This window comes from Benincasa hispida, chromosome 5 (assembly GCF_027475165.1).
Source record: "Benincasa hispida cultivar pf3 chromosome 5, pf3_genome.v1.1, whole genome shotgun sequence".
Lineage (NCBI taxonomy): Eukaryota > Viridiplantae > Streptophyta > Magnoliopsida > Cucurbitales > Cucurbitaceae > Benincasa > Benincasa hispida.
In genome coordinates, this window is record NC_143482.1 from 5,417,260 (window position 1) to 5,437,165 (window position 19,906).

A 19,906-nucleotide genomic window follows, 5' to 3' on the forward strand; every position below is an offset into this window, starting at 1 on the left:
AGAGTATATCTTTTTCCAATATGGAATGCCACGAGCCTTAATCAGCGATGAGGGCTCACATTTCATTAATCGCATAATCACCAATCTGTTGACTAAATTTAACGTCAGCCATAGAGTTACAACCGCTTATCACCCACAAACTAATAGGCAGGCAGAGATTTCAAACTGAGAGATCAAAACTATCTTAGAGAAGGTAGTCAGTACATTCAGGAAGGATTGGTCACCCAAGCACGATGAAGCGCTGTGGGCATATAGGACCGCCTTTAAAACTTCAATTGGCATGTCCCCATATGCCCTGGTCTTCGAAAAAGCTTATCATCTGCCGCTCGAGTTGGAACACAAGGCGATGTGGGCATGCAGGAAGCTGAACTTTGATCTAACAAGTGCTGGAAAAGTCTGGAAGCTGCAACTGAATCAGCTGGTTGAGTGGCGAAGGGACGCCTACGAAAATGCCAAGCTCTATAAGGAGAGAACCAAGAAGTGGCATGACGATCGCATAAATAACCGAACATTCATCGAAGGTCAACAGGTATTACTGTTTAATGCACGTTTGCGATTGTTTTCAGGGAAGTTGAAGTCCTGCTGGTCTAGGTCATTCCGCATCAAGACTATCTTTCCCCCCGGGGCAGTGGAATTGACAATTGAAGACGGGAACAACACATTTAAAGTCAATGGTCAACGGATTAAGCCTTACTATGGAGGTGATGTCGATCGATGCATGAAGACCATTGACTTGGGCAAGCAGGATTAACCGCTTGCGGAGGATGCTATTGTGGTAATTCTGAAAACTTATTTCAATTAGCATCCCTATATCTATGTTTAATTGCTTTCTTACAGCTTTCATTTACTGCTTTCTAAATTGCATTATTTACTGCTTATTAGGATTAGCTTTTAATGCTTTCTGTACTTTCCTTCAATTTAATTCAATTGGGTACTTCCATGTCATGTTTAATTTCTTTAATTTACATGCATTAGTAGCACTATTCTTAATTTTTTTTATGAATGACTGAGTAAAACAATGAACACCGCAAAGTCTTTTTTTCTTGCGTTATCGATGAATTAAAAAGGAAAAATAAAAATTGGTATGCAATGTGATGATGGGTGCATTTCATGATAACAGATACACTTTACATCCATTATACCCAAATATATTGCGTTGAGGGGTGTGTTACGCTCGTATGTATTGTTAGCCCGTCCTTAGCGAAAACGCACTATGTTGAGGTAGTGATGCATTGGTAGGAATACCGTGCGCCCGTCCTCCAGAAATCATTGAGTTAAGGGGTGTGTTGCGATGGTACATGCATTATTGCCCGTCCTCAGCAAAAATATATTTGCGTTAATGGAAGCGTGGTGTTAAATTTTAATCGTGCACCCGTCTGAATCAAATACAAAAGATAACTTCAATTCATTATTTTCCTAGGTAAAGAAGCTAATTCTTTGTTTCTTTTTACATACTTCAAATTTTGTATTGCATTAATTATAATCCCTTGTATACTTAGTTAATTTTTAATACAACTAAGTAACAATTCTTTCAAGTACGCAATAGCCTCTTCTTTATCATCCTTTATCATTATTTGCGATATTCTTGATCTCTTATTTTGCGTTAATCATTGCGCTGCCATGATGAGTTATATGCATACACTTAGTAACATTTCCCACACTTTGTATTTTCTAACTAACACCTAGTTAATTCGTGGCTATAGCACTATTTTACCGTTTATCCTTCAAAATTCTGCTCAAACCTTCTTTTTGAAATTTTGTCTAAGTGTTTGTCTATTTTGTCTAAACAACGCAATGAGGATCTTGTGCATCTCTAAATTTGGGGGTGGGGAAGGTCTGAGTAGATGAGATCAAGTGATGCAGTCATTAAGAAAAATGTGTTTCCATATATATATATATATATATAATTCTCATATAAACTTCAATGTCAGGACAAAGGAAAACCCAAAAACAATCCTAACCTAATAAGAGTTCAGTTGTGAAAGGAGCCTGCTCGTAGTTGGATGTTCTCATGACACTCGTGAGAGCAAGCCAAAACGAAGGTGGGTTTTCAGGAACAACGCAATATGAAAAGAGAAAAATGAAAAAAAAAATAATAAAAGAAACAAGAGGCAACTCCTCTAAAATTCAAGAGTTAAAATTGAGATTGGCACACAACCGTAGTTGGATGTTCGCATGACACCCGTGGGAACAAGCCAGGACGAAGGGTGTAACTATGATCAATAGTCTCTAAATAAATGACGCAAAGTTTAACCACCGCATCCAGACGCATCAAGATATTTTGACAAGAAGAGGTAAACATTCTTTTTAAAACTAGAAAAACATTTTTTAGCAGAAATTTGTTGTATAGAAGAATAAAGTAGGGCTTTGCTAGAAATTTTCAAGGATAGAAAAAAATTGCGATGTTAAGTAATGTGGCTAGGTGGAACATTCGGAGCAACCAACCGACGCAAAATTAGGATAGGAATTTAGCAATATTGCCTTAGTAGAAGATATGCTTGAGGACAAGCATATATCTAAATCTACTAAGGCAATATTGCTAAATTCCTATCCTAAATTTTGCGTTGATTGGTTGCTCCGAATGCTCCACCTAGACACATTACTTAACATCGCAATTTCTTTCTATCCTTGAAAATTCCTGGCAAAGCCTTATTTTATTCTTCTATACAACAAATTTCTGCTAAAAAATGCTTTTCTAGTTTTAAAAAGAATGTTTACCTCTTCTTGTCAAAACAACTTGATGCGTCCGGATGCGGTGGTCAAACTTTGCGTCATTTATTTAAAGACTATTGATCATGGTTACACCCTTCATTTTGGCTTGTTCTCACGGGTGTCATGCGAACATCCAACTACGGTTGTGTGCCAATCTCAACTTTAACTCTTGAATTTTAGAGGAGTTGTCTCTTGTTTCTTTTATTTTTATTATTTTTTTTCTTTTTTTTTCTTTTCATATTGCGTTGTTCTTGGAAACCCACCTTCGTTTTGACTTGTTCCCACGGATGTCATGCGAACATCCAACCACGAGCAGGCTTCTTTTACAACAGAACTCTTATCAGGTTGGGATTGTTTTAGGATTTTCTCTTGCGCTGACATTGAAGTTTATAAATTTTTTTTTTTTTTTGATAATGAACGCATTTTTCTTAATGACCGCATCACTTGATCTCATCTGCTCAGACCTTCCCCACCCCCAAATTTAGAGATGCGCAAGGTCCTCATTGCATTGTTTGGACAGAATAAACAAACACTTAGACGAAATTTCAAAAAGAAGGTTTGAGCAGAATTTTGAAGGATAAAAGGAAAAGCATTGTTATAGCTACGAATTAACTAAGTGTTAGTCAGAAAATACAAAGTGTGGGAAATGTTACTAAGTGTATGCATGTAATACATCATGGCAGCGCAATGAATAACACAAAATAGAAGATCAAGAATATCGCAATTAATGACAAAGGATGATAAAGAAGAGGCTATTGCGTAGTTGAAAGAATTGTTACTTAGTTGTATTAAAAGTTAACTAAGTATACAAGGAATTATAATTAACGCAATATAAATTTTTTTATCATATACAAAGAATCAAAGAATTAGCTTCTATACATAAAAGGAATAATGAATGAAGTTATAAATAAAAGAATGACCGCAATAAAAAATGTAAAGTTTTTTAGGAAGAAGAGGTACACGAGGAGCTTCTTCGAAGTGTAGATGCTGTTGGAGATAGAGGCACCATAGGACCATGAAGATATGCTGTCAAGAAGTTGAATTACTCATGGTTGTGCTCCGCTAGTTGCCTCTGGTTTAGGTGGATCGTATAGATGTTGCGTTGGATATTGATCATCACCTGCCTTGTCATGGCAGCACTGCATTGTAAATCTTCTACTCGCTCGTTTACCGCATCTATTCTCTGGCAGAAAAAGTCTTGTTGTTGGGAGAAGAGTTATTGTATTTGGGCAAGAAGGGTTTGTATATCTGCTAGTTCAGCAGCTAAGAAGGCAATGGAAGGTTGTGCCTGCGATGTTTCACCATCGACGTTTTGGGATTGGGAAGAAGTGCCTTCACCTAAATTGGATGGGTTATCAACATGCGACAATGGAAGGGGAAGTTGCAGTGATGATGATGAAGGTGAGGATGGAGCTACTGGATATGCGGTTGGAGAATCAGGGGCAAGGAGAAGCTTGGTGAAATGCTCGGGAAGTGAGGAAGAAAGGTGTGCGAAAAGGCTTGGAGGGCGAATTATCAAAGGCAAAGGGTCCAAGGGCTCTGGTTCTTGCATTGGTGAGTCTTGGACTTTCCCCTTTCCTTTGTCATCTTTGTGCTATTTCTTTTGCTTGGGCTGCTGCGGCGCATTTAAATCAATGACAGACCTCTTCAATGGGAGCTCGGGGCAGTGTAGGGAATCTTTAAGAAGCAACCTCAAAATCTTGACGTTTATGAGGCTATGAACTTCTGGCATTGGCTCTTCATCAATACCTACACCTAATGATAGGCATAAGCTTGAGACCGTCCACGGGAAGAAATACTAACCTCTTATATGCCCCACAAAACCTCAAATTTGTCTTGCGATTAACTGGTCCACATCGATTGGAATGTCGCGCGCAATGTAATATGCGGCCATGACTCGATCCCTCGAAATTTTTTTGACATGGGAAATCAATATGAGTCGTCATTTTACCAAATATACCCAAAGCCGCGCCTCGGGAAGCAGTGTCTTGGACGCCAGAGTTCTGATGCCTTTTAATGAAATCGTCCACTTAGTGCCTGGTTGTGTTTGCAGCGCATCTTCCATCTGCTCTTCAGTGGGATCATCAATGAGTTTATTTCCCAGTGCATCTGGGTTGCTCTTCATCAAGTATAATTCATTGATGTCCTTTGGGCTGAAAGACACCATTTCCCCTTTTATGGTCACCACATCCTTGGTGCCATGTAGACTTCAGTTGTAGAAGTTTCTCACTACCTTTGGAATGACGATGGCTGGGCACTGACAAAATGTTTCCCATCCGTGCTTCAGTACAACGCTTGTAATCAGGTCTGGTAGTGGCGTTGGTGCGGGGAAAAATCCCATCTCCATCAGCATATCATCATTTTCTCTCTTCTTCGATCGACGCCCCTTAGCCAACGCGGGCTCCCTACTTTCTACAACTACTTTGCTCTTTTCTTTGGTCAACGTAAGGCGGGATTTTTGCTTTTGTTTCCTTTCCCTCTCCTTGTGTTGTTCCTTCTTCTCCCGTTCAACAAGTTCCTTGCCGTTCTTCTCTTTCAAACGCTGAACGTTTGCTCAGCGCTTCTTCTCATTCTCCTCTTTCTTCTTCCTTTCTTCTTCTTCTTCTTCTTCTCTCTTCTTCTTCAATTTCTTTTTCAAACTGCTCGGAGGCCAGCAAAATGCACTGTTCCTCTTCCAGCCTTTTCCTTTCCTCTTCTACCGAAATCTCATTGTTACGGCGCACCTCCTCATCTTGTAATTTTCTTCTTCAACTACCTTTTGCGATGATGAGTTTTGCTCACAACATTTTCTCCTACTTATTTTCTTCCTTCTCTCTTCTCCTCTTCTGCTCTTCTAACGCATCAATCAAAATTGGACGGTCAATGGTTGACCCTTGCGGTGCATTCTCCTTGCGACGCCACGTCAAGGGGTGATTTCTACATCTTCTCCTTCGTCAGTCGCACCTGTTTACGGTGTTTCATGTTGTGTTGATTCTCTCAATTGCGTTAACTCCCCCTTGTCCTCCCTTACGGAGGTGGATTCTCCGTCCAGTTCTGGGCTCTCAACCCTCTTTCTCCTTTCTTCCTCCTTCTTCAGGTGCCTTTCTTCCCGCTTTCGTTCCTTCTTCTCATTCATCCTTCTTTCCTTCTTCTTGATTCGATGGGCTTCCTCATCTTCTTTAGCCCTCTTCTCTTTGATCTTCTTCTTCTTCTTCTTCTCTTCAACCACTTTCGGTTGCTTCTCCGCCGCCTCTTCCTCCAAAGCGACCCTAATGGTTCCTTCATAGGATTTTGTAGTTTCCTTAGGATCCAAGATTGTCAGAGCGCTTCTCCTTGATGCTTTCTTCATTCCAAAGATAGTGGTTGGTTCACAACCCCAGCTTCGAGCAGTCCTTCTTCTTTCTCATGTTGTTGAGTATACACCTCCTTATCGTCTCTTCTCTTCTTTTCACTTTCAGATGACAATGTTGGGAGTGGGGTGCTCTCTGACCTCTGCCCCCTTTTGAACTGGAGTGGTATGACTGCTACAGGCTTTCGCCGAGGTTTTTCGGCGACTCGAAGGATGGTTTGTGGCTGGTCGACGAGACGGCGGCTTGCTGCAAGGAATACTGCCTCTCGTATAATGAGTTGGGTTTTTTAGGGTGATGAGGGTGAAGAAGATGGTTGGGGAGACTGGTCTGCCATGGATGAACTGAGCAAGAAAGCTAGGAAATACTTTAGGGTTTTGGGAAGGAAGAAAGTCTTGTATGCAAAGGCTCTAGGGTTTCTATTTGCAAAATGAAGCAAGTAAAGGACCTAAGACGGAGGAGACGGAATTTATCGGTTGGGCCTTGATGGGCCCAACGCGAATTCTGCGGTGGCAGGTCTCGAGGTACTCAAAAAGCTTGCCGCCGTGCGCCTCACATTTATGAATTTGCAGAGACATATGTCCTTTCAACTACGAATTCATCATGTCCTCGAAAGCCTAAGCGATTAGACTTCTTAATTTTACAAAAAGAATTTTCTTTGGTATTTTATTCGGATGGGCGCAAGGTTAAGAATCAACGCAATGAATTCATCAACGCAAATGCATTTTTGCAGAGAATGGGCAACAACGCATGTATCCTCACAACACACCCCTTAACTCAATGCAATTCTGGAGGACGGGCGCACGGTATTTCTACCAGCGCAACACTACCTTAACATAATGCATTTTTTCTAAGGACAGGCAAAGAACACATATGAGTGCAACACACCCCTCAGCGCAATGCATTTGAGTTGGATGAATGCAAAGTGTATCTTGTTGGTACAAGATGCACCCATCATTGCAAAGCATACCACATGTTGATTGTTTTATTATTCTTATTATTATTTTCTCTTTTTTTTTCTCATCAACGCAAGTCACAAGGACCTTGCGGTATTAATTCTCTTCTTATTACACAACCATTCACCAAGTTTTAAGAATAATGCAATTAATACAGAAAAGTGGGGAAATTAAAGAGAGCACGGAAATAAACGCAAGAGAATTAAATGAAAGAAAATAAATTCATAAAGCAATAAAAACAAATTGAATGAAGCAATAAATGACAAAGTTCATGAAGCAATAAATTCAAAAAGCAAGTAAACATAAGATTGAGATATGGACCGGAAGACAATGTCTTCAAGGACATAGCTCCTTCCCGTGAGATCCAGGGGCTTCAAAATTGCTTGGCAACATTCCCGGTGTTCAATTACGTAACTCGGATGCCAGTTGCCCTACTTGAATCTCCAAATTTCTAATTGAAGATGCCTGTGCCTACATCACTGCATCGTTTTTATCCATGTATTGCTTGAGTAGGGATTCCAATGAATTACTAGAGGTGTTAGAGGAGGATGGTTGATGTTGCAGTTGTCTCTGTTCCTTTGATTCTGGTTTTGGTGAAAAGGTGAAGGGTTTCCTCAACTCCCAGAGTTGCTATTCTGATGGTTACTTGGCCCACCTTGGTTATGATTCCCTTCCCAACCGAAGTTAGGGTGATTCCTCTAACTAGAATTATACGTGTTACTGTACAGATTGTTCTGGTTAGCGCATACTTATTGCAGGTTCGATGGGCACATTTCCACCGCGTGGCCTCCTCCACAATTGACGCAATTGATTGCGTCCACTTGTGCCGACACATTGGTTTGCGCTGATCCTTGGGAGAGGGCACCTTGATTAAGCGCCATCGACTGGAGGATAGAGGTCACTGCGGCCATTTAGGTGGCCAAAGTTGACCTTATCTCCGTAGGCACAATGGCAGTATCATTTCTTCTTCTCTTGGAGCCTCTTCCTCCGTACCCGTCGTCAACCCAGTCATCCATATTCCGTGAGATGTGGTCAAGAATGACCTTGGCCTCAATGTATGTTTTATCCATAAAACCTCCTGCCGCAGAGGCATCGGCAATAGCCTGCTTGATCTTTTCAGGCCATTATAGAATTTTCCATCAGGACACAATCGGGTATCTCGATATACGGACAATTCTTCACCAATCTTCTGAATCGCACCCAGGCGGTGCTAAGGGTCTCATTATCCATCTGTTCAAAGTTCAGCACGTCTTTTCTTCTTCTTGCGTTGACTGCCGGAGGGAAGAACTTCTTCATAAACCACTCAACCAACTAATCCTAAAAAGTTAGTTCATTTGGCTCCAGTGAATGAGCCCACATTTTAGCCTCATCCCTCAAGGTGTAAGGGAAAAGGTATAGTCTGATACCTTCTGGGGTAATGCGAGGTATAGAGAAGTTACCACACATTTCGACAAAACTGGTCAGATGGGCATGTGGGTCCTCACCTTGTAGACCACCAAAATGCCCCGCATTCTAAATCATTTGGAGCATGACAGGTTTGATCTCGAATGTTGCGTTCTCCTCAACTATCGGCCCTGAAATTTCGGGCAAAAAATCATACAGATTGGACGTTGCGTAATTCCTCATCGGGATGTTGCGGTCAGCCGCAAGAAAAACAGGATCTTGCACTGGCCTTCCCACCCCTTGATTTACATCGGGTGCCATATTATCATTGTTATTACCTTCCATGTTGGCCTTCTTTCGCCTTGCTCGGTTTTGGCGTGTCCTTGTGCGAAATGTATGCTCGATCTCTGGGTCAGCCTAGTTCCAATACTTATGAATCATCAGACTGCTCTCCGCGATAAGCAGCCAATGCAAAGAGATTTGTCCTACAAAATATCACAAACGTACTCAACAATAACCGTTACCAATCCCCGAAAACGGCGCCATAAACTTGTAACGATAAATTTGATGATTCTATTTTAAGCATGTGAACTACGATATACGATGCATGATACAAGCTCATGTCCCCGGTAACGGCGTCATAAACTTGTTGACTTTAAATTGGTGAATGTAATGTGCATGCATGATGATGTGCTACAAGCTCATGTTGCCATAAACTTGTAATGCAAAATGTAATCTTATGCTGTTTTGTTGCTCATTCACACTTTATGCGATACTACTTTGAGATGTATGCATTATTAATGAAATGCTTGTAGTATGCTATGTGTTGTCACAAGTTTCCTTGCGCTGAAACCAAGTATAATTCCAACGCAAGTCTCTCAGAGTAATCTGAGGACGAACACAGGGATTGTTGTCGTTAGAGTGTTACATTTGTGATATATGCGACCGGTGTTTTTACAATTAGTAAAGATTGGGTTTGTACAGGAAATTAAATTACGGTATAGTAAAATTGTGCAGATAAACTAAAGTTGTATTAAGAAAATAAAGTGCGATGAAAATAAACCTAATCTAATGTGATGCAAGGTACAAGATACATGTTATGCATGATGCTGAGTTCGAGACTGACTATGAAGTTTATACAAAAGATCATGGTATGCAATGGCAAGTCTCTATGGATAAATCAGAAATGGGAAGGAATAATTAATACAAACATTGCAAGGGTGTTAATTGCGTTAAAGATATAAATAAGGTTCCGCTTTCCCTTAGCGTACCGGCCGTGTTCCCATATCTCTATGGTGAAACAGGGATGAACGTGGCAAACATAAGGTTGCTTCTATTTCTGGAAGTACTTTTTGCTTTAGTTAACCATCTCTCGATAGGCGGAATGACATCTTCACTTCTGCTCTCACAGGTGAAGATACCGTCTAACATGCCTTGACTAAACTTAATTATTTCCTTAACCCAATTATTTACTTGCTTAATTCTTGCTAATTACCCTTGGGATTAAGAAAACGTCATGGAGAAAATGGATTGTGGGTGAACGGAAATAGACATAGAAATGATAATGGAAATGATCATAACATTCAATACTAAGATTAAGCGTCTGATACATGGTGTGAATGATAGACTAAGAAGATGAATAAAAGTGATGATGAAGAGATAGAAACAAATATAGAATAGTGTCAACGTCTTGACATAGATCTGGACGGTGGTTTTGCTTACCGGCATGTGAAGTGGATGAATAGAAGAGCTTCCCTCTCAGGCTTGCTCGTCTAGTAGAGGTGACCTTCGTACAGAGCTTCAGGACGGGGATCGGAAGGATTCTTTGCCCGGAGACTCTCCTCTCGGCCTTGTCTCTTAATTCTTCTCGGATCTACTCTGATTAGTCGCTTAACCAGTCTCTCCCTCAGATCAGTATATACATTTTTCTCTGTATTCAAGCATCCTTTTTCAGTGGGATGGCCGGAGCTATTTATAGGTAAGCTTTGACTCTCTGACTTGTGGTCCCCACTTTATTGTTAAGGCAGTTTTGGAAATTGTGGAGTGAATATTCTTTCTGTTACGCAATGAATCCCATCTGAAATGCACAACGGTCAGCTATACACGTGTCAGAATCCTCCATATTTTCATTGCTCTTCACATCTTCGATCGTTTGCCCATATGTGGTGTTGTTTTTTATTACCACATGCGGTTGAAGTTTTGTTGATCACTTAGCTCTTGATCGATTATCACATGCACTGTCATTGCGTTAATCGTCTATTCATTCCTGAATGACGAGCGCAATGCGACATAGATGCGTTGTTCTTTTTATCTTGAGCCTTGAACGCATGCGGTGACTTGATTTCCTACAAAAACATACTTGAAATATTCTTTTCTACCATCGCAATGATGTTAATGGGTGTATTGACGACAATTTATAATTCTCGCATTTCTTAGCTAATTTTCATACAATTGACATAACTTTCCTTTTTTTTGGCAGCAATATCTAAATAAAATAGTGTAAATAACTTGCATTTCTACAAGTTATTAGTTATTTCTATGATCCTAAAGAAAACAAAGTGTTTGTATCGACAAATACTAATTTTCTTGAGGAGGACCACATAAGGGAGCACAGACCTAGGAACAAAATCGTATTGAATGAACTTTCTAAAGAAACTATTGAATCTTGAACAAGAGTTGTTGAAGAGCCTGTTACCTCAATAAGAGTTGTTGAAATACATTTATCTAGTAGGTCAAATCTACTTCAAGTGTTGAGGGAACCTCGACGTAGTGGAAGAATTGCGAACCCACCTATTCGCTATATGGGTTTAACTGAAATCCTAACTATGGTAGCTGATTGCGAGATTGAGGATTCATTGTCTTATAAGAAGGCAATGGAGGATGTTGACAAAAATGAATGGATCAAAGCCAGAGATCTCAAAACAAAGTGTATGTACTTCAATTCAGTTTGGAATCTTGTAGATCAACCTGATGGGGTTAAACCTATAGGTTGCAAATGGATCTATAAGAAGAAAAGGGGTGCTGATGGGAAGGTGTAAACCTTCAAGGCTAGACTGGTGGCAAAGGGTTATACCCAAGTAGAGGGAGTCGACAATGAGGAGACTTCCGGTCTGACCCCTTCTTATAAAGATTTGGCTCATCCCAATAATATGATTTGCATTCATGTCTGAGCCGCCTCATTTGGTGGTCGGTATAATCTTCGGGAAATTGCTCACAAACCAGAAAATTTACCACGTCTGCATACCATGGCAATTCTTCAATCTTAAATAACTGCTCGTCTGGGAACGTTGCGCTCACTTCTAACTGGTTGCGGTCAACTTTTAGATTTTCTAATTTGGAAAAATGGTCCGCAACCTGGTTCTCCATCCCCTTGCGATCAATGATTTTCATATCAAATTCCTGGAAGTGGATAACACATCTAATCAATCTTGGCTTCGCATCTTTCTTTGTCATCAAATATTTTATCGAATATCATTGTAAGCAATTCTTTTTCTGTGATGGTGTAGTTTGTTTGAGTAGGATTTAAGGTTTACTCGTATATGCGATAAGATGTAGCATTATTTTTCTCTTCTGCACCAGCACTACTCCCATCGCATAACCTCTTGCGTCACACATTAATTCAAAGGGCTGTGTCCAATCCGATGCGATCAACACAGGTGCGGTCGTTAATGCGTTTTTCAGAATCATGAATGCGTTGAGGCATTGGTCATCAAAGTCAAACTTTTTATCTGCCTCCATCAACGCACTCAGTGGTCGTGTAATCTTTGAAAAGTCTTTGACAAAGCGTCTATAAAATCCAGCATGTCCCAAGAAGCTCCTGACAACCTTTACACTCGCTGGAGGTAGGAGTTTTTCAATTGCCTCAATTTTTTCCTTGTCCAACTCCAACCCATCCTTTGAGACCTTGTGCCCAAGCACAATGCCTTCCTTCACCATGAAGTGGCACTTCTCCCAATTAAGCACGACGTTTGTCTCTTCACATCTTTTCAATATCTTCTCCAGGTTGTTAAGACAGACTTCTTATGTTTGTCCATACACAGAGAAGTCGTCCATGAATATTTCTACAGAGTCTTTGAGATATTCAGAAAAGATGGCCATCATACACCTCTGGAAAGTGCTCGGTGCATTGCAAAGGCCGAACGGCATGCGTCGAAACGCAAATGTTCCATACGAGCAGGTGAATATGGTTTTCTCTTGATCTTCTGAGGTAATCATGATCTGGTTATAGCCGGCATACCCATTAAGAAGGAGTAGAAGTCATTTCCAGCTAGACAATCTAGCATTTGGTCGATAAAAGGCAAAGGGAAATGATCATTCTTTGTTGCCGCATTTAATTTGCGGTAGTCCATGCAAATCTGCCATCCCTTGACGGTTCTTTGCGGTATCAATTCATTATTTACATTAGGGATTACTGTCATCCCTTCTTTCTTTGGCACGCATTGCACGGGACTGACCTATGTGTTGTTGGCTATTGGATAGATGATGCCCACTGATGGCGGAAAATTAGAAGTCAATTTTAATCGACAAGAAAAATCCCATGGATGCAGTATGCGATACATGTTCTTATGATATGTGTCGTTAGTCATGCGTTGATGGTCATGCGTTAGAATGAAAATGCGCAACAGATATATGCGATGACCATACATCCTGTCACAAGTTTTCTTGCGTTCACGCCAAGTATAACATGAACGAAAGTTTCTCGGGTAATTCGAGGTCGAACACAGGGACTTGTAGCTATATGTATGCGATGATGTGCATGCGGTGATATAAATAAAAGAATGGAGAGGATGTTGCTAAGTTAATCTTATTCATACTCCCATCTAATAGACAACGCAATAAGAATATGCATGAAAGGTAGAGATACGACAAACCTTGACATGAAATAAATGTGTGGGAAAATAGAACAAATGCGGAGATGATTTCGTTGCAACTCTTAAGAGTGACTGCAAGGGCAACCCTAGTCAACACATGACAATGCAATCATGCTACACTCATGTATAGCAAATCATTTTCCAATGCAAATGCGGTGCTCCTAATTCTAGGACGCATGTCTTGAATGTAAAAGTGTCCATAGAGCTTATTCCTAAGTCTCTACTCTTTTCCTATGCGATGATGCAAAATCCACACAACGGTGCGGTGACCGCACTCAATCATATCCTATCTCTAGGATGCACGCGATGGGTTAATAGCAAACAGTGCTTATTCCTAAGCTCTTATCTCTCGTATTATGTGTTCTAATCTGACTCTCCCAAGCCTAGATTCTGACCTGACCTTCCCAAGCCGAGATCCTATCCTTAGACTACCCTCCCGAGTATCCCTAATGGACGAATGGAGCATACATAATACAAGACAATCACATGAACTTGGTTGCCGCAAGATCGTTACTATCCCTGATGAGCAATGCATGCCTTGCTTAATGCATCCAACCATTTATCCTCTCGAGTAGTTGATTGTTGCTGACTTTACTCATAGACAAGCAATGTGTTAGCCTATAGACAGGCGTTGCAGCAGCTTCACACTAAGCAAATAAGATTATTCACACACTCGCACAACTCACACCTCTCGGTGGGTTGCTACATGTTTCATATCCTTAATCCACATGACTAAGTATGCGAAACCCAAGTAATCCCATTAAGTGTTACAATAATAGTAAAGATGCTAAGCAAAGAAGATGGAGATGGAGTCGAAGGAACAGAGAAATGCATTGAAAACAAATTGTATTAATTTCTTAATTCCAAAATATCATACAATACAATATGAGAAAAGAAAGGAAAAGGAAATGATCGGCTAGAAGGAAAGATTTGCTCCCAGCGGATGTGCGTCAAGGCTGCCGGTGATGGCATGGATGGGCGGAGAAGCTGACTCTCGAGATCTAGCTTTGGTCGAAGGCTCCGGTCATCACTCAGAATGGATGAAGGAGGTGAAGAACTCTCAACCATCTTCTCATGCGTTTGTCTGGATCGCGGGGAAAATCCTCGGATTACTCAAATTTCAGCTCATCGACTTCTATTTATAGAACATGGTTCGCCGACAGCATTAATTGGACTACTCTGAGTCTGACGTTCGGCGCGTTAGTCCTTTCTGAACCTCTGCCACCAACAGCGTGGTAGGTGAAATGTCAACATCATCTTTTGGTTTTTCTCGAGGTAGATGCGTTGATGCGTTCATTCCACCTACCTTGCATTGATCCCATTAGAATGCGTTGTCGTGTAGCCGCAATCATTTAATAGCCGCATTTGCTTAATACCACAACTCTACATGATGACCGCAATCACTTGACGAGCGCAATACTATGCGATGGACGCATACGGCTTATTACCACAACATCCATGCATTGATCGATGTGTTTGCCTTTACGATGGAGTGTTTCTTCGCATGTGGTCGTCTATGCGGTGGTCTAGTTTCCGCGTTTGCGTTCATTTCCTACGTTAGCTATAAAAATAGGATATTGAATGCATAATAACGCAAAATAATGGGTTTGTTGAGATTTAACATGCTGATCGATGCAAACTCTTTTTCTCGTGAATTCCTAACATGATTGACACATATTTTGCCTAACAACCTTCATAATTCTAAGTAAGAGGCCTAAGATGACATGCATTTCTATATGTCATCACCCATATCTAACCACTTGATTATCTTCTTCTTTACGACCTATTTCATCGCAGGGTTGAGTCTGCACTGATGTTTGATCAATCCTTTGTGATTCTCTTCGAGACGAATCCTATGCATACAGTATTCTGGGCTAATTCCTCTAATGTCTGCGAGCGTCCAGCCAATTGTTTTTACATACTTTCTTAGAATGCTCAGTAGTGCATTTTCTTGGTCTTCATTAAGTGCAAAGGAAATGATTACAAGTAGCTTTTCATTCTGCCCCAAAAACGCATACTTCAAATGGTTAGGAAGGGTCTTCAACTCTATTGTTGGTGGTTGTTCTAAGGATAGTTTTGTTGGTTTTCATTCTTCATTCACTATCAGCTTATCTTCTTGAGGTGCGATCATCTCATCTTCTTTGGTTATTTTTTCTGTGATCACATTGCATGCTATAATAGATGCGATCGTATCCTCCTCTTCATTTTCATCTTCAGGCTTCTCTTCGTCATGCAAACTTTGTTCATCACCGAATTCATTGAGGTCTTCTTCATCAGGATATTTCATGGCTCCGATAATATAAAACCTGAGCTTCTGTCCATTCACGATCAGTGTGATCTTTTCTTTGTACTCATCAATCTAGGCACGACCGGTGGATAAAAATGGTCGCCCCAGGATGATGGGCACATCTTTGTCTGCTTCGTAGTCCAGGATGATGAAGTCTACTGGTAAATTAAATTTGTCGATTGTAACTAGATCATCCTTCACCTTCCCCTCTGAATGCACAAGAGATCTATCCACTAATTGAAGAGTCACCGTTGTGGGTGTAAGTTGCCCCACATTCAGTTGCTTAAAAATTGATAGGGGCATCAAGTTGATGTTGGCCCCGAGATCGCATACCGATTGACCGATGTATAATCCTCCAATAGAACAAGGTATAGTGAAACTCCCAGGGTCACACATTTTTGGTAGGATAATAGATTTTGAACTCTGTGTCAAAGCCACCGTTACAAACTTACCAGTGCCTCTCTTCTTTGTCACCATATCCTTTAGAAACTTCGCATATGCGGGCATCTCCTCAATTGCTTCAGTGAACGAAATATTAATATGCAATTGTTTTAACATATTCATGAAGCATTGATATTATCCCTCATCATTTTTCTTCTTTTTGAGTCTCTAAGGGAATGGTGGCAATTGTATTCTCACGGTCCCCTATTCTTTCGGCTTCGAGGTGGACGCAATCTCTGGTTCCATCGCCTCTTTTTCTTCCGTTTCTCCTCGAGTCAATGCAATCTCTGGTTCGAGCACAATTGAAGCAGTCTGGCTAGGCTCCTTCTTTTCCCCTGCCACAGTCCTTCCACTTCGCAACGTCACATCTTGACATTGCTCTTTACCCGTACCCCCTAGGTTGCGTGGGAGTTTCGTTGAACTCGGCAGGGCCCCTTGTGGTCTGTTCTTGAGTTCGCTTGCAATCTGGCTATCTAAATTTCAAGGTTGCGAATGAGACTATGACTTATTGTTCATTAGAGGAATCAGTGGTACTTAAGGAGTTAGATGTAACTACAGGGGAAAAACGATAATGTGGCCCAGCTGTACTTACGAGCAATTTGTGAACAGTCACCACAGTTGATTGGTTATATCTAATGGACATAGAAATATATCTAGTGTGTGAAGATTGCATCTGTCGGTCATTAATGGAGTGCACCACAATTAACAGATGGTGGATAATATAATTAAAGAGTTTAATTAATTATTCATGTACTGTTGGAGCTTCAAGCTACAGGTTCATAAGGCCACTATAGGCATTGCGATGCGAAAAGCTTTGCTTGGAGAAATAGAGGGAACATAGCTCAAAAGGATTATGTTGAGAATCAGTTTTTTAGGTTAATTTGAATTGTTCAAATTAATAAGAGGGAATTTAATTATATATGGTATATATAAATTAATTCAATTATATGTGATATAATTGATATAATCTATTTGATACATTAATTGGAGGAATAAATATTTGAATGAGATTCAAATATTTGTTAATTTAATATAAATATAATTTATATTAAATGCTACAAAATAGAGAAAAATAACTATAATTTATATTGTATGTGATGAAATATTAAAACTATAGATTATGACTATAATATGATAAGCTGGTTATCATATTTATTTATATTATTTGTTATTTTGAATAATAATTCATTTTTTTTCAAAAACTACATTAGTGGGTGGTTATGAAAATTTTATGGCAATTGGAATAAAATGAAAAAGAGTTTTTCATTTTTATTTCTAAGATAACATATACAAAAGAGAACAAGATCGCAAAGAGAGACTATATGATAGTCTACACGACAAACCCAGAGCATATATGATAGGCTCTCTTTGTCTATATGATAGCCTATATGATATGTAATTTTTCTATGTGATAACCTAAATGATCGAGAAATTAGCTATGCGATAGTGCTTCTTCGATCGTCTTCCTCCTCCAAACTCACAAATATCCTCTTAACCAAAACAGTCAGAGCCAACCACTCCTGGGTTCTCACCCTCAACATACTGAGGAATCTAAGTGGTAGTATCCCTATTGGTTCAAGGATCGAGTTACTGTTTACTACTTATTCGAGAGGAGTGTTCGTGACTTGTTCGAAACGTTCGTGAACAAGTTGGATCGAGGGATTACATGAAGAACGATTCTTCAAAGGTATAATATCTCAATATTTGTTTTATTTATAAAGCATGTTGTAATTTACTTTAATTACACAATCTTCTTGTATGACTATAAATCTATACGTTCAATCACAATGGAACTTGGACGATCTGCTTCTACTCAAGGAACTTCCCGTGTTGAATTTCCTTTCACGTACATCTTGGCGAGCCTTTCCGAAGTCTTGGCCAAGAAGCATCAGCTCATACTCATGGCTCGTGAGAATATGGAGTCCCTAAAGGGAATGTTCGGACAACCGTCCACACAGCTCAGGAACAACGCTCTCAAATACATCTCCAATGCCTGTATGTAAGAAGGGGCATCTTCGAGAACATGTTCTCAATATGATGGTCCATTTCAATGTGGCAGAGATGAATGGGTCCGTCATCGATGAAGCCAGTCAGGTTAGCTTCATTCTGGAACCTTTACCTGAAAGTTTCCTACAGTTCCGTAGCAATGCTTTTATGAATAGGATTGACTACAACCTGACCACCTTGCTCAAAGAGCTACAAACCTTCCAATCCTTGATGAAAAACAAGGAATAAAAGGGTGAAGCAAATGTTGCTTCATCTTCTAAAAAGTTCCACAGAGGTTCGTCCTCGGGGACAAAGTCTGTGCCTTCTTTTTTTGATATCAAAAGGTAGAAGAAGAAGAAAGGTTGAAAGGGGAAAACTAACCAACTAGCTACTACCCAAAAGGGCAAGAAAACCAAGGTTGCAAAGGGAATCTGTTTCCATTGCAATCAGGAGGGACATTGGAAGAGGAACTATCCCAAATAGTTGGCAGAAATGAAGAAGGCCAATCAAGGTAAATATGATTTTCTTGTTTTGGAATCCTATTTAGTGGACAATGATGATTCAGCCTGAATAATTGATTCGGACGCCACTCCGGGTTAGATCACGGGTCAAAACCGGGTATAGGTAAAATAAATACCCTTTATATTTTTTTTGTGTGTGTTTAGGCACCTTTGTCTTAGTGTTGCCCTCTTTTTTTTAAATGTGGTATATCTGAAGTCTATAACCGAACCTGAGTAGGGGGAAAACGAGATGAGGACCTTTTAAAAAATTTTCGGGCCGTGTAAGCTTAACTAACAGAACTCTCGGCTCACTCATGCGTAAATATATTGAGAACGATTCTTAAACTCGTGCTTCATTGATTGATCATAATTCAATTTCGATCTTGATTTCAAATTTCATTCGATTTGACTATTGAGACTAGAGTAACAACATTGCAAATTAAGCTAGCATGTCTTTAATTATTTTATATTCTATTTTTTGTGTTCTAACCTTTCTCGGGACGAGCAAGAATTAAGTGAAGGGTGTTTGATAGCTCTAAAAAGAGTTACTATTCCTAGCTTAATTTTAGCTCGTTATCGAATTTTACGGGTTTATTTTCCTATTTTGTAAATACTGAGCAATCAAGAGGTAGAATTAATCATTTGGTGATGGACATGGTTAATTTGAAGAAATTTGAAGTTGATTTGAGCATCCGGGCTTTAAAGAAGTTGAAATTACCAAAATACCATCGAGTTCCACCGAGTATAATCAACCATCGAGTAATTGAGTAAATTTCCATCGAGTAAAAGGCCATCGAGTATCATCGAGTAAAAGGTTGTCGAGTATAATCGAGTAAAATGCCATAGAGTAAAAACGAGAATCGAGCATCAAGTAAAGGAGTATCGTGCATCGAGTATCGAGTTTTTGACAGAATGCTCAGCGTTGCAATATTTTTCCTGACGCTCGTAGCCCTCTTCTATCAAACGTTGCAATGCTATGAAGATTTTTATAAATACCTCTTTTTCAGTTTTAGGTCGAAATATGCTGAATTTTGGAGGCCGAAGTTAATACCTTCATTCTTCCTTTCCCTTAAGAATTTAGTATGTTTAGGTTAGTTTCTCTTTTTGTTTTGGGTTGTAATAGACGGATTGGATGTATATCTTGGATTTGTCTATGAGTTAAGAGGTAACTTCTATCTAGTTGCTTTGAGCAAGAGCTCTATGTCTATTTTTTGAAGGTTTTCTAATTAATCTAACTGAATTGTTGTGAACTCTTTGGGATGATTTGATTGAGTCTTAATGGAATTTTTATAAATTGACCTGACAAGTTAGTTTATTGAAATTCTTGTTTGAAAAATCGTCATAGCCTATGTATATATTGATTGATTTAGTTGCGCATATTAAGATCACATGTATAAAGTCAAGACTTTTTCTGACCAAATGCATGTATGCCCTAATATAATAT

General features: G+C 39.8%; 1 protein-coding gene across 1 annotated transcript; it reads left to right on the forward strand.

The window, feature by feature from the left end:
- The first annotated feature begins 280 nt into the window (after window positions 1–280).
- LOC150035863 (uncharacterized) lies at window positions 281–751 on the forward strand. Its single transcript, XM_090313490.1, has one exon. It carries the CDS (start codon window positions 281–283, stop codon window positions 749–751), a length of 471 nt encoding a protein of 156 aa, XP_090169616.1.
- The last annotated feature ends 19,155 nt before the right edge of the window (window positions 752–19,906 follow it).

Coding starts and splice junctions, on each gene's coding strand:
- LOC150035863 (XM_090313490.1), top strand. CDS start 281: ATGTCCCCATATGCCCTGGTCTTCGAAAAAGCTTATCATCTGCCGCTC.